At 38.3% G+C, this 16,038-nt stretch overlaps 1 protein-coding gene across 1 annotated transcript in view; it reads left to right on the forward strand.

The window, feature by feature from the left end:
* Positions 1-16,038, forward strand: part of LOC124873912 — a 30,866-nt gene that overhangs the window by 12,512 nt on the left and 2,316 nt on the right. The window contains exons 19-34 of the mRNA XM_047374963.1: positions 1,320-1,483; positions 1,639-1,683; positions 1,894-2,000; positions 3,757-3,926; positions 4,071-4,234; positions 4,948-5,158; positions 6,393-6,602; positions 6,706-6,985; positions 8,700-8,728; positions 11,005-11,168; positions 11,252-11,296; positions 11,380-11,489; positions 13,336-13,505; positions 13,697-13,857; positions 14,415-14,625; positions 14,765-15,055. Of these exons, the coding sequence (XP_047230919.1) occupies positions 1,320-1,483; positions 1,639-1,683; positions 1,894-2,000; positions 3,757-3,926; positions 4,071-4,234; positions 4,948-5,158; positions 6,393-6,602; positions 6,706-6,985; positions 8,700-8,728; positions 11,005-11,168; positions 11,252-11,296; positions 11,380-11,489; positions 13,336-13,505; positions 13,697-13,857; positions 14,415-14,625; positions 14,765-15,055 (2,532 nt within the window). The remainder of the gene's footprint in view (positions 1-1,319; positions 1,484-1,638; positions 1,684-1,893; positions 2,001-3,756; positions 3,927-4,070; positions 4,235-4,947; positions 5,159-6,392; positions 6,603-6,705; positions 6,986-8,699; positions 8,729-11,004; positions 11,169-11,251; positions 11,297-11,379; positions 11,490-13,335; positions 13,506-13,696; positions 13,858-14,414; positions 14,626-14,764; positions 15,056-16,038) is intronic.

Consider the following 16,038-nt stretch of genomic DNA (forward strand, 5'->3'; position numbering starts at 1 on the left):
ATGTGGTGTCAGAGGGTGGACAGGCAAGGGAACTTGAGGTAGGTAATTGTGAGGAGCAGTTCGCACTTTCCTTAGGTCTGCAGATTCCAGGAATAGGAAGGTGACTCACCATTGGATTAGCAGAGAGAGGACCTTCAACCAACCACGAATATGGACTCAAAGAATCAGGAGGGAAAAACTCAGACTTGAATCTTCAAGGATTTTCTGGAGGGAGAGAAGCACCATTCAGGTGTGTTTAGATCCAAAACAGAATAATAAAGGTTATTCTGCTGGTCTGATTACCACTCTGGGAGAGCTAAAACTCTGATGCCTCCTTCAAGGTTCCTGCTGTTTTTAAACTCTTCGTTGATTAGCCTTGATGTGCTTCAGCTGCGGAGCTGCACCTTCCCTGTCACAGCTCTGCAGAGACGAGGAGAGAGAACACAACACTAGCCTGCACACAACTCTGTGGCAAAACAGAAAAATGAATTTATCAGTCTCTCGCATAATTTTGGAGGAGTTTGTGGCCCACTCATCCTTCATTCAGTATTATTTGATTGACTGTGTCACCCAATTGGAGCCAAACTTTAACTGCATGGTCCATAGGTTCTATGACTGCAAAACAAGCCCAAACCTTTAACAATCCACCACCATGCATGACAGTTGGTATGCTTTGTGTGGACTTATATGTTTTTAGTTTTTGCCAGTGTGTTGTGCATTATGTTCAAATATCCCCAATTTGTTCTCATCTGGCCATAAGGCATTGTCCCAGAGGTCTGTTGGTTCATTCAGCTGCAACTTTACAAACCTAAGTCATCCTGAAGATATTTTTTCTGGTAATCCCTCATATCCCCTTATATCACAGTCTTGACTCTGTTATGTGCTAATGTACATCTGAGGTTGGATTTAAATAACTGTAAAAACTCTACTATGCCCTGATATATAAAACTCTAGAAGTGCAACGGGGTGTACTTTAGTTTTACCATGACATTTACATTGAGGGATGAAAACATTTTCAGACTGACTATGATTACTGTGCAGCTTGTTATAAAAGCAGGCTTAGTTGACTGAACAATTGTTTACCTGGGGGACCAAATCAGTTATGTCTTTACAGACAGTTAAAGACGGTAAAATTGGATCTAATACCTGCAGGTATTTATTTACCATCACTACAGAGTATTGGACACTGATTCAGATGCTATCTCTCAACAGGACAATTAGGATTTCAGTGATGTTGATCTCGACAGTTAGGAAAGAGCTTCCCTGTACTACTTGCCAGAGCAGGAGATGTGGGTTCATAATAAATTAAGATATTTTGTCTTATTCTCTGTCCTCTGCAGCCCCATTCAGCTCCGCCATTGTGAACTGCTCTCAACCAAGTCCAGCTTCACTGCTGAGATCCCTTAAGCCAGTGTTTGAACTGAACTCTATTCGACCTGTAATAAATATGTCCGTCCCAACCCAAGTTAGAATTTCCTTCACCCTCTTTGGCATTTTAGGAGTGGTATGAAACATATTTTTCTGTATGTATATAACTTTTTTAATCATCTAACAGTTTGCTATTTTTGCAAAAATAATTTTGTCAATTTTGTTGTGTTTTTAAAGTTTTTATTACCACGTTTCTTACAGACCATATGACATGTTGGCTATTCTTTTTAGGATGAGAAGGCCCAAGTCCTGACAACTTTCATATGGGAATCTTTAGTAAGTGATTTCCCTAAAATCCCTGTCATAATATCGTTATGTATCAATATTAAACCTTTATTTATACAGATAACCTCACTGACGCACGAGTGCTTCAAATTTGGGACACTTAGAGAAAGAAATCTTTACAATTTAATCACAATAAATCTATCAAAGTGCAGCATGAATATGAAGCATATGAAGCCTGTCATTATGTAATTATGTTTGCAGGCATGGAAGAATGATTTTACATTGTGGAACCCAGAGGAGTGCGGTGTTGAATGGATGGCAGTTGCACGAGACCTGCTCTGGGTGCCAGATATTGTCATCAACGAGTTGTAAGTTTTTCTTGGGAAGTACATAAGTGATTAGATCAAATTTTCTTGCTCATATCTTGGTCAGAAAATGTTTCTTTGGGCGCTTTTGGGTCCTATTTAGCTTCTCCACATTTTATAGCTATAAACAAAATGACTAAATATGTTTCTAACCGACAAACACCAGCAGATCATTATTAGATATTTGTATTGCTAAATCACAGCCCAATTTGTCTACATTTTACAGTGACTAACAAACGTTGTTATACCCACTGACTTTTTCACATTTTGTCACAGTACAACCACTGACCTTATCACATTTTATTTGCATTTTGTGTGAACAACCAGCCGAAAGTTGTAGATAATTATGAAGTGAAAGAAAACTTATGCTTGGCTTTCACTTTTTTTTTTAGAAATAAAATTCTAAATATTTTCTATGCATTTTTTCAGCTCCGACTCACTACTTCGTAAAACCATCTTTTTATGCAATTTCAGCTGCATGTTTGTTGTTTGAGATATGACTCTGCCAGCTTTGTACAGCTACACTGAATTTTTTGTGTTATTGTAGATCTGGTTCATCTAAACCACTTTATTTTAGTTCTGGTTGTATGCTTAGGGTTGCTGTCCCGCTGGAATTTCAACTTTCCCCAAAATCTTAAGTCTTTTGCAGCTTCTAACAGATTTCCTTCTTATGCTGCATTTACAGTATATTGTCAAATGTATTGGGTCGCCCCACCAGATCAATAACTTCTGGTGTTACAATTGGCTGCAGGTCTATAAAGTTTCGTGTAGAGAAACTGCACTGGCCTGGACAGAGTCCTGTCTTCAACGTCTTGAACATCTTTGGAATTAATTAGAACAGAGGATGCAATTCTGGTTTTTTCATCTAACAATGAACAATCTCCTAAACCTTGGGCAAGATGTTTACAAAATAGTTAAAGTTGCTATTGCTGGCAACTGTGGGCCCATCAACAAACTGGACCTTATAGTTGTAGTATAGGATGTCATCAAAGTGCTTGTATATATACAAGTAGACAGACAAATGCTTTTGGCAATATAGTGTAGCTCCAGCCATCTGTTTGAGTGCATCACTAACAGATATCCTCACAACAGGCTCTCATACTTGAGCTGTCAAACTCTTCAGCTCCTGTAGAGTCACCCTCAGCCTAGGCTGGTTCTCTGATTCTTGCCATATTGCCATATTGTTTCATTTTGTAGTGCTCTGTGAGATGTTCAAAGCTTGGGATATTGTTTTATTACCTGACTCTGCTGTAAACAACTTTCTCTAACCTGTCTGCTGTGTTCCTTGGTCTTCTTGATGCTGTTTGTTCATTAACGTTCTTTAATAAACCTCTGAGGCCTTAACAGCACAACTGGATTTAAACCTTGATTAAATTAAACACAGATGTATCTGCTTACATGGGAATTAGAGACAGATGATTGCAATGGATTTTATTTAGGGTGTCATAGTAAAAGGCCGTGAACACAAATGCACGCCACAATATTCAGATTTGTATGTGTTACAGAAATTGAAAACCATGTGTAATAGTTCTTTCACATCACAGTCATGCCCTTCTCTGGTGTATTGCATAATATCCCAATAAAATACACATAAGTGTGTGGCTTTAAAATGAAAAAATAAGGAAAACTATCATAGGGCATAAATACTTAAAAATGCTCTTCTTGGAGAGTTAAATTAAAAATAAAATTTTACATCCAATTTAACCATGTGAGAATTAAATGTATATTTACAGGATCGTCTGTGTCTAATATTTTGCAGCATGGAGAAGAACACAGCTCCAGACGTCCCATACACCTACCTTCGTTATGATGGTTTTGTATATGATGCAAAGCCAGTCAGAGTCGTGAGCTCCTGTAGTCTCAACATTTACTTGTTTCCATTTGATGTTCAAAACTGCACTTACACCTTCAATTCCTATTTACATAGTAGTAAGTAAAAACTCTAAATTTTTTACTTTAAATGTTTTACTCTAAATATAAACCATAATGTAGAGTTTTTCTTCATTTAAGAAAGTATCTTACATCTGCTTAGCATCTTCATCTGGTCCAAAAATGACTTTATTATCTTTGCAGGCAGTGCTATACAACTTGAACTTCTAGGAACATCAGAGGAAATACTTCAGTTATCCAAAGATGAAATGGCAACAATGGGTGAATGGCAGCTACTTGACATCACATCTAGGAAAGTAGTAATACCAACTATAGAGGGGTCCAGTTACGACGAGCTCCGCTTCTTTGTAAGAAACAAACTAAATCATTTGAAGTTTGATGTTATTTAATTATAAACTGAGTAGGAAATCCAGGCACATCTACAGGATACACATAAACAGTTGTGTAATACAATGGAATTACTACTTTACTGTATGGGCCGTGCAAAAGCTTTTTTTCTAAATAGTAGAATTAATGTTCATTTGAATGGAAAGATTAAAAACATGCAACACTTATTCAGCTATAATATGTGATTCAAAGTGTTACAAATAGATTGCAACAATATCAGGATTTTGTTTTTTTAGGATTTTGGTTTCCAAATGTTCCGTAACTAAACAAAATTTGTGATTGGAAAAGTTTGATTACTAGGATCATGATTAGAAGGCAGGAGGGCTAGTTTACAATCTCTGGTTTTATCAAACAAGCAGCTGGGAGAAAAAAAATTGTCATAACTGTTGCATGTTACAGGGGGGCAGGAATGTTTGGTAACCAAATATATCACAGAAGTGATTATTTTACTTTACTTTAGAGCAAAAACAAGGATTTGTGACCAAGTAAATCAGTTCAAGACAAAAAAAAACCTAATAAAGTAATAATCTTCTTTTGCATTTAAGTTGCAGTTACACTATAAAGAAAAATTAGATAAAACATTTTTCGTCTCACCAACACATTCTGTGTGTGCTTTTTCTATTTACCTGCTAGTCAGATTTACTGCCTGCTTACCGTCGATCTTCTGCTGCAGATTTCTGTCCGACGCCACTCTACCATGTATGTCGTGAACCTCCTGATTCCCAGCTGCTTCCTTATCACTGTGGATCTCTTCAGCTTCATATTGCCCATCCAAAACGTTGACCGGTCCTCGTTCAAAATGACCCTCGTCCTGGGCTACACTGTCTTCCTGCTCAGCACTAATGACTTGCTTCCCATCACTGGAAACACCATACCTCTCATCAGTCAGTTCTTAGAAGCTCTGCTGATATTCCTTATTTCAAGTGATAAATGTATCTAGTAGTTAATGTCAAACCAAGATGGTGTGGAATGAAAATTTGCATCTTAATGATAACGATCATTGTTGAGAATTTCACACTTTTGTTTGACAAAATTGCTTTTAAGATGATCTGACAATATGAACGTTGCTTGGAGAAAGTGTTTTAAAAACCTGCCAGCTGCAGACATTACAGAACACAATAGTAATGCTATCAAATATTTTGCCCAATATGTTTGGAAACTAGAAAAGTCATCTTTAAATTGAGGGAAATCTTCTCTTCTAAAATGGCAATGCTTTCATGATCCAAGCACAGAGTCAACAAATTTGTACTTGAGATTCTATGTCTTATTTTAAGGAGAGATCTGTCAAATCCATCAGGTTTTTTTAGATTCTAAATATTTTTACAGTGTAAAAATAAAAAGCCTTGCAGTCCTAAAACTGCTGAGTAACACCCCGTCAGGAAGATATGCTGCTTAGGTAGATACACACCAGCATTGTCCTTTTACACATTACATACTTCAGGACATACAGTTGGATCACCAGCTAAACAACTTTGAAATGCCATGTAAATTACACATATGTACCACTGTTGCACACTTAAAGCAATTCCTACTCAAATGTTGCAGAAGTTTCCCGATAATATTAAATCCAATGCTAAACCACGCAGATGGTCTTTTTGCCTCAATGAAGATTCAATAACTTCAGCATCATGAATATTTGAAGTGGCTCCAGCAGATGGCAGCCTGACCTAATTTCTTATAAATTCAGCTAATATTAATTTGATTATATTGGGAGCACAGAAAGAGAGTTAATCTTTCATCCCAAGATGACAAAGTTGAACACTTTGAATTTTTCACTTTGATTTAAATACATGTGTACTGTCCAAAACGGGGGAACATGTTCCATGTTTCATGTTGTAAAAAATCTCCTCATGTTTTGAAGTCCAGGTAACATAAATGATCGAATATGCCAACAGAAATGACAAGATAAGAAACAGTGTGACCGCGCTTATGTAAAAATAAGGCAGCGTTTTCCACAGTTTTTATTTTAAATTACTAGACAAAACTGAAGGGAGACTGGATATCTAAAAAGGTTTAATTGCTCATTAGGAATATTTTCACTCTAGTCAAATTTTAATGTGTTTGTTTCTATAAAAACAACTCTGCAAAGTTATAGTTTTTTTCTCATTATTGTTTCAGATTTTTTCCTGTCTCTTTGCCTGACTATGATGGTGACCAGTCTGCTGGAGACATTCTTCATCACCAATCTTCTGCAGGGCTCCGCTCACTATAATCCACCTCCTCGTTGGATCAGGATGTTTGTTCTTCACATCTTGGGTCGACTTGTGTTGCTTCCACCAAAGCCTGAACATCAAGAAGACCTGGTGATCAAGAATCCTGATGTACAAGGTTGGCTTCAGATCCAAAATTTGAAATCCAAAAAATTTAGTCACTAACATGATGTATGTTGCTCATTTCGAAATAAAACCCTCATTCGCTTCCTCTGGGACAGAAATGGTGGATGGCTCTCCACTATCCAAAGAGAATGAAACAACAGAGAGAAAGGGAACTCTAAAGGAGGATGAGACCTTGCAGGTTCTAAAGAACCTGGGCAGGGATCTCCGGGCCATCCACCATCATGTTGTTCTACACCTGAAGACAAGCCCCAGCTCAGAGGAGTGGATCCGGATTGGCCTCATCATCGACCGCCTGCTGTTCATCCTTTACATTCTCTTTATACTAGTCAGCTTCATTTCTATCATTTTTATCTGGGTCACTTCATATTACTCAGTGTAACTTTCAGCTTGTTTCAAACCACTTTTATCAATATTTAAAATATTCTGTTAGATCCCATTGTTTTCTTTAATACATTGGATGTCATTTGCTTTGGAATATAATTACCTTATTTAAAGTAAAATAAAACTCATTGGCTTGCACCACCCATCTGCTTGGTTCAGCTTTTACTTACCCCGTAAATACTTACTATCCCTTTGGTCAAATTTTTTAGCTATGTTATATTTTCAAGGTATGCTTTGTCACTGCAGCAGGTTAGGTGTGTGAAACTGAAATTAATTATATATAAAATGAAAAGGACTAAGCTTCATTTTGTGGTTTACTTTCATGTTCTAAAATGTCATCCATCTATTTTTTATACCCGCCTCTTCCATGCAGGGTAGAGGCGGACCTGGTGCCTATCGCCAGCGGTCTACGGCCGAGAGACGGGGTACACCCTGGACAAGTCGACAGTCCATCATAGGGCATCACAGAGACACACAGCCATACACACACCCTTCAAACCTAAGGGCAATTTAAAAATACCAATTAAGCTAATATTCATGTTTTTGGATTGTGGGAGGAAGCCGGAGTACCTGAAGGTGACCCATGTATGCATGGGGAGAACATAGTAACTCCATGCAGAAAGACCCCTGGCCTGGAGCCAAACTCAGGACCTTCTTGCTGCAAGGCAAGTGTGCCCTGCAGCGAGAAACCCTCTAAAATGTCATCATCCTGAAATTTGTCAATTCTCTCGGACATGATTAAAGGGATGTCTTGTAAACTAAAATCCCCCTTTAAAATTATTAACATCCAACTTGCAACTCAGAGTAAAATGTATAGTGTACAATGTATAATGTATAAAGTAAAGTGTATAAGAAAGTATATGTAAGAGATAAAAGACAAGGCAAGTTTATTTGTAAAGCACAATTCGGCATTGAGATAATTCAGTGTTTTAAAAGATGAAAACATAAGAAAGAAAGCCCATAGTACATTGCAGTGGCATAATAAAGAAAAGTACAGAAAAGTTGGTCTACAGAGAGAAATTAATAATGTTTTAGTTAATTGAATAAATGGAATAACCAAAGGTATATCTAAACAAATGGGATTTTAACCTTCATTCAAAAGAATTCAAGGGTTCAGTATTTTTGCAGTTTTTGCGGTTTTCTTATGCTCCAGATTAGTGGAGCATAAGATCCAATTGCTGCTTCTCCAGAGGGTTGTGGTTCTGAGAATGCTGAGTAGACTTGAATCACCAGACCTTAGCGGTCTGGAAAGTTGCAAATCTTTAATGTATTTTGGTGCTAAACCATTCAGTGACTTATAAACTAACAAAAGTATTTTAAAGTTTATTGTCTGAGGTACAAGGAGCCAGTGTAAGGACTTTAGAAGTGGGGTGATGTGCTCCACTTTCTTAGTTTTAGTAAGGGAGCGTTTTGGATCAGCTGCAGCTGTCTGATTGACTTTTTAGGCAGGTGTGCAAAGAGGAGGATGGCAACAAAAACCCAAAAACACCCACAAATCACACACTGAGGTGGACCATCACCTTCTGGTATGACACCCTGAACATACAGCCAGAGCCACAATGAAATGGTTTGTATTGAAGAATCTTAATGAGTTAGAACGACCCAGTCAGAGTCCAATCCTAAATTCCAATTGAGACTCAGTTCACAGATGCAATCCATCCAGTTTGAAAGTTTGTGCTATTTTTCAAGAAATTTTGCCACTCTGCAGGTTCGACGGTGGTACAGACATAGTCCAATGTAACTGTTCTAGCAGCGAAACATGGATTTACAAAGTACCAACACAAAGGGATTAAAATTAAAAGTTTTTTAAAGAGTTTTATTTGGAAAAAAAGGTCTACCATTTACCTTCCACTTCACAAATATTTATTACTTTGTTGGGGGTCTATTAACTGAAATCAAAGTAAAACATCCAGGAGTTTGTAGTTTTAAGATGAAAAAACATGGAAAGTTAAAGAGTTACAATATGAGCTCCTCTGCAAAACATTGTCTGGAGTATTTTATGCTCATTAAAGACAACTTTTTGTGTTGGTGGATCATCAAACATTTTCTTTAGAACCACCCCATGAAAAGACAGTATGTGGGGCTCCAGATTGAACAAAGGTTTTAGAAGAAGATATGTCAACTGTATTGTTTTCAGATAGAAAGACAACAGCATTATGATGAAAATATTTTAAAAGAGACCTGTCCAGGGTGTACCCCACCTCTTACCGGTAGACTGCTGGAGCACCAGCTAACCCCGTGACCCAGTACGGAAGAAGCGAGTTTAGAAAATGGGTGGATGAATGGATATTTTATAGATCATCAACGTCAATAAAAAAAACTAAAGCCAGTTATTTATTCTGAACATTCAACCCTGAATATCTCATTTTAAGAATCTATTTAAAGAAGGTTTTTGTAATTAGAAATCTAATGTTTGCACATGATAACTACAAAATGCAAACACCATCAAGCAAATTATTTATTGTGTGCTGGCTTATCTATAAATAATCCCACTGGTTTAAATGAGAGAATAATAATATGGTTTAAGGGGCTCCACTCGGCTTAGTGGTGGAGCAGGGGCACCATAGACGTAGGCTACAGTATAATGCTTGACACAGTTGTCCTGGGTTCTGTTCCCACTGCATGTATTTCCCTTTTCTCTCTGTCCTTCTGCCTCATGGAGAGTTAAGAAGCTAAATCTGATGTTCATGTGCATTTACTGAAATTATGCCTTAGTTTTGTCTCATAGTGCATTCTATTGTTATTTGTTAATCCCTGTTAAAGTTGTACAAAATATTACTGTAAAATGGTAAAAGTGTTTCTCTACAAACAAACTCTGCTTCTAAAGGGGGAAGTTACATCCTTCTGAGATCGTATTTGATGTGTAAAACACTAAAGCTTGTTCCTTCTGACTTTCTTCTGACTTTCTGAGTATTTGCTGATCATGACAACAGTCAGTTTTGTAAAAATAAATAGTGACTAACTTGTTTTTAAAGCCTGCATTAAGTCACAGATGAGCACACAATCTATTCAGAGCTGGAACAGGATGTAACACCCTGCAGGTGGAGGTGCTGAAAAATAAAATGGATGAATGCTAATTGGAAGTGTGAAATAACAACTTATTTTACTCCTAATTATGTTTTAGCTGGGGGTTTTTTTCATATTTATTGCTAAGAATTAATAACATTTAGATGCATCAAAAGCCTCTGCCAGTATCTGTGTACAATAAAATTAAAAACATTTTGACAAAAATCTCAAAAAATAAAATAAAATACAAGCACCGGTTATATGTGTATAATACACATAAGAACAGTGAATACAGAGTTTTAGATCTGATTACTTGTACAAGACTTACAAATTAATTTTGGGCGAATAATGTGCCGTGGCTTTGATTTAACGTTCGGCATGTAGATATGGTTGTTATTGTGAGTAAGTCCCACGAGATTTATTGTGATGTTCCTCTAAGTAACAAAAACAGGAGTCTGGATGTGTGTGCACAGCTTTTTCAGAGCACATTATTAAACCTGTGGTTGTGCAGAATATCTCATCCAGCAGATTCTTGCAGCATGATTTGGTTCCAGCAGATGCTCAGCTTCATCTCAAGGTTGCTCTTACTGGCAGGTAATTAAAATCTCTTCCACTCTTTTTTGTCTGCAGTCCAAGTTTTTCTAACAAGTGTTATTGAACTAATCTGAAAACAGACCATGGTGTTTGTCAAATCTTTTTTGTTGTCAGTTCAACATATGCTGTTAAATTTCAAATCTGGACATTTTCTGATGATTCAAGAAAAAATAATGTCTTAAGAACATGTTAAAGTTGTGAACATACATCTGTGTGAATTTCCATTCAGGTCATAGTGTTAATCAGTCTCCTTATTACATATTTTGGGTTGAATGGTACATGTTAAAGCTTGAGTGGTTTTCAAAAACCCTGCCTCATTTTACTGCTTTTCATTTTTGCCCTAAAAATAGCATGCAGTTTTTATAAATGAGATTATAGACACGTTATATTAAGTTTTGTGTCTTTCTGCACAGTGTTCCCATGCCATGGTAAACTGGTTTGTAAAGAAGGCCAAAGTGGTCCGACTTACGAGTCCATGCAGGCCGTGTTTGACCTGCAACCTTTCAGGCCTGCTGTAAACCTCAGCAACCCCACCATTGCCAACATCTCCTTCACCCTGTACGCTGTCCTCGGAGTGGTAAGTTTCTGTTCCTAAATAAATGTAAGGTGCTGAGATTACTCTAACTCATAATTTAATGGGAGCTATCTCGTTATTTTCAGAATGAGAAAGCTCAGATACTTACTACATTTCTGTGGCTCAGACTGGTGAGTTTTATAGTGCACAGATAATTAAGTTTACAACTGATTACGAAGTTAACCAGTGTTTTATTTCTGTTTAATGGCTACAGTTCTGGCACAATGAGTACTTGGTTTGGGAGCCTGAGGAGTGTGATGGTGTCACCAGGATTTCTCTCCCTGTAAAGGAACTGTGGTCTCCAGACATCATTGTTTATGAGTTGTAAGTTGCCTATTTTTTAGTGATTTATGAATTAGAAGCCATTTTTAAATATATATAGATCTTTAATATTCAGATGGTAACTGAATGGGTTAGTGTCTTGCCTGAATAAGCACCCTGGAGCTCCATTCTAATTTATCCATCCATCCGTCTCTGCTTTGGTGGGTATCCCTCCCTCTAGATCTCTCGAGGACTGGCGACCCAGGGGGGAAACACAATGTGTCCTTTCAGGTTCTGACTGCTGCAGTGATCTGGTGCCTGTTCAACGTGTTGGGGGCACTGGAGGGGCTCCCCTGCATTATGCCACGCAGTCTTGCTGCCGGAGGGATTGGTTCCCAGGGATGGCAGCGTGGCTGGGTGGGGGCGCTCTGTGCCTCTTTGGCCTGGGGGCTGTTGCTCCAGTGCTTTACTGACGACCTTCTTCTGTGGCGGGTGTATGGCTGCCCTGGGGTGATGTTTAATGTTTGGCTTCCTGGGACTGCTGCTTCCAGAGCTGGGTCTACCTGCACTTTGCTGCTTTTAGGCTCTCAGGATTGCAGGCTCTCTACCTTTCTCGTCACACTTAGAAATTTACACTTTGCACTCAATACAAACACACTTATTTCTTCCACATGTCACATTCACACACACACATGCAGACACCCATGCACCAACACATGATTACTCAAAATGGTTAAAGGTCATACAAACACAGGTTACTATAACATCAATGTGGCTTGCCTCCATTGATGCTTCATTGAGTCTGGAATTACTAAAGTTAATCAAGCAATTAGAATTCTGTCTTGAGATATCCTTTTTTGAGAGCAAAACTGCCTGGCACATGTAGGAACCCATCTGCTCCATATGGTATGCCTGAAATACTAAGACAGTCCACCTTAAAAAAAAAAGCATGCTGCCTTTAGTGTCTGTCAGTTGATAATAAACTATGCTGTATAAAGCTTGCTTATGACTGTGTAACGTAGAGTTCTGTTGCTGGGTCTGCAGCATCGGCACATGTTGCCTCTTTCTCTACTTTCTCTTTTCATGTTCAGTTTAATTCAGTGCTTATATATCACCAACAGATGTCACATCAAGGCACAAGGCACAAAAAGTCCAGGTCATATCCAATTATATGCAATCCTTTTGTTTCACATTCAGTTCAGATAATTTTAATTTATAATAATACAAGGAATCATATGGTCACATTCAGATTAAACTTCACTTAACAAAAATTCTAATCTAATTATAATATTTTACAATTAAACTCAGTTGGTCATCAAGTGCCAGTTATCTATCCTTGGAAGCCCAGTCGCTTGATTTTGCAGCAATCCCTCATCCTAAAAAAGAAAGTCACAACAGTGGAGAGGAAAGACCCCATTTTAACAGGAAGAACCCTCCAACAGAACCAGCCTCTATATAAAGCATCCATCTGTCCTCACCAACTGGTAGTTGAATATTTAATACTCAAAATCACCTTCAGAGTGTGGATTTAACCGTCTCATTACTGAAATTACTGCAGAATGTGCAAGAAAATGTATTATATTAGCATGTTACAGATGCACCTACATTGTTTTAAGGAACCTGCGTCTCCTGGGATTTGTTTTCTCTGTGGGAACCAGAAGTGAAGCTGATGTTGAGGGCTCTGTATTTGTCTTGCAAGCAGGGTAACTCCCTCTTTTGCTCAGACTCTGAAGGATTGAAGCAGTTCATAGTAAAGAGATCCAAATCAGACAAATAAACCACAGACAAACAGGGAACATGCAATAAACATACATTGTTTTCTGTGAAAATGTGTCTGCTAATCCTACATGTAAATCTACCTAATTTCTGCCTGTTTTTAACTACAATTCTTCCTCCCCTGCCCTCCTAGTGTGGACGATGACGTCTCCCAGGCATGTCCCTACGTCTACGTCAACCACACGGGCCACATCCGCTGGGACAGGATGCTGCGGCTCGTCTCAGCCTGCAACCTGGAGATCTTCAGATTTCCTTTTGATGTGCAGAACTGCACATTTACATTTGGCTCTTACATGCATACAGGTAAGAAAACGTTTCTGCTATTTTAGTTTTCACAAAACAACTAACCTGTCTGCTGGCTCAGATAAGGGAGCTCAGTGTTGACCAGACAATAAAACAACAAGCAGAACATTTATTTAAACAAAGCCTAAAGTTTTTTTTATGTCTAATTATTGCTGTACGTGCCGACTCAGCTTATTATTTCTTGTTCACAGTACGTGATGTGAGAGTCAGTCCAGCCCTGACTTTTAGCGAGATGTCAGAAAACTCAAAGCAATACCTGGAAGCCAGTGGAGAGTGGGAGCTGGTGGATATATTGGGGGAGACGTCCATTCTTCAGTTTGGGGTTGACGAGTGGGACATCATCAAATTTTGGGTTTGAGAAATACATTTTTACTGAGTTCACAAGCCTTAAATATGCAAAGGCAAAGACTGGGCCAACAATTTAGGGTTGAGAATTTAAAGTTTGGATTTATTATATATATAAACCTTGTGAACACTGAAAAATAGGGATAAGTAATACATGGCGCATTTCTCTGAATTTTATCTCCTAAAAATCTAATTTTCCTTCTATCACATGCAGTTTCAGTGAAATCCACTTACGTTTGTGGTTGAAAGATGATAAAATGTAAAGCAATTTAAAGGGGTATTAATTGGTTACTAGTGTAGCTAAACTTTGAGGACAGGAGCAAATACCAAGCTGCACTAAATTGTTTTTCATTTGCAATCTGCTCTAATTAGGGCATTATAGAGAAATATTTCCCCAACAGTAATGTTTAGGAGACTTACTAGCAAGCGTAGGGCAGACCTTTGCAACACAAAAGTCATGAACTTACCTCAGGAGTCAGCAGAAACCAAAAGCAGATCTGAAGGAATGTGATTAAGTACACCCAGAAACATATTTAATCTGAATGTTTTTCTCTTGTTCATTAGGTGGTCATTAGGCGGCGTCCAGTGCTCTACGTGGTCAACCTCCTGATCCCGAGCTCCTTCCTCATGCTCATCGACATCCTGTCCTTCTACCTGCCCCCCCACAGCGTGGACCGAGCCTCCTTCAAAATGACCCTGATCCTGGGTTACACCGTTTTCCTGCTCATCATGAATGACCTGCTGCCCAGCACAGCTAATGGAACTCCTATCATAGGTGAGACATTGCGCTGATAAGGGCATGCTGTCATGAAACGAGGTCTGCGTTGCTAAAAAGGTTTATTATTATACTGTTATAACATTTCCAGTCCAGTAAAATATATCATATTAAAATGTTACATGTTAATCTCCATCAGGTATATATTTCTCCGTGTGTCTGGCTCTCATGGTCATCAGTCTTCTGGAGACGGTCATCATTACCAATGTACTCCATCACAGCTCCATGAAATATCAGGAGGTTCCAAATTGGGTTAGGATTGTTGTCCTTAAACACACCGCCAACCTGATCTGCTACCGCTGGCCCGAAGATGTTCGTCCCACTCATAAAACACAGGAAGATAAACCTGAGAGTCCAAACAGCAACACAGAAGCGTGGGTCATCCAGCCAGTCAACCAAGCAGCCGACGGGCACCCAACCCAAAATGGAGGTAATCTGTCAGAGAATTAAAATGTACATCTGATTTTGTTTTGCAAACTGTAGCTGCTTCTTGGCCTGAACGTAGAGTACATGAATTAATACAAATTGTTATTGGAAATCAAGTAAATATTAACATTAAGTGTTTATCTCAAGACTACTTGCAGATATGTATCTGCTAAGCATAACATATGAATAGTGAAGATTGCAAAGAACAGGCACCAGGCATGCATGCATGGATGGATGGATGGATGGATGGATGGATGGATGGATGGATGGATGGATGGATGGATGGATGGATGGATGCATGGATGGATGGATGCATGGATGGATGGATGGATGGATGGATGGATGGATGGATGGATGGATGGATGGATGGATGGATGGATGGATGGATGGATGGATGGATGGATGGGTGTAATTGTTTAGAATTATTACCTTTCACCAAACAAGAAAATAAAAATGGTTAACTTGTATTAATGAGGGTGTACGTCCAACAGATGTTATTGTCAATCAACAGAAGTTAAATTCAGATCAAGACTTACGCTGTTGAATCTACATTAGCAACTGTGCATGACATAAATATACAGCACATATGTAGAAAACATTCCCAATAAAAAGATGACGGCATTTATGAAGTAGCACGGCGTTCATATGCCACTATGATGTTAACAATTTAGATTAAAGATTTCTTTTTTGAAACTGAACTTATATGTATAACCACAATCTAATCAGCCATCTTGTGTCAGATATTTTAAGGATTACAGTGACAAGTCATCTGTCTCTTCTGTCTGCTAATGCACTGTTTCCATTCCTTATACAGCATCATCAGGACACCTAATAAAAGTCATATATTTCAACATATGGCTCTTTAAGGTCATTTTAACAGTGCAGAGAATTTCAAATAATGTAACAAAAAAATGCGATTTTCTGGCAATGAATAAATTAGGACATCCCCACATTTATTCCCAGCTAAAATCCCTTAAAGGCGCAACA

This window comes from Girardinichthys multiradiatus, chromosome 9 (genome assembly GCF_021462225.1).
Source record: "Girardinichthys multiradiatus isolate DD_20200921_A chromosome 9, DD_fGirMul_XY1, whole genome shotgun sequence".
Classification (NCBI taxonomy): domain Eukaryota; kingdom Metazoa; phylum Chordata; class Actinopteri; order Cyprinodontiformes; family Goodeidae; genus Girardinichthys; species Girardinichthys multiradiatus.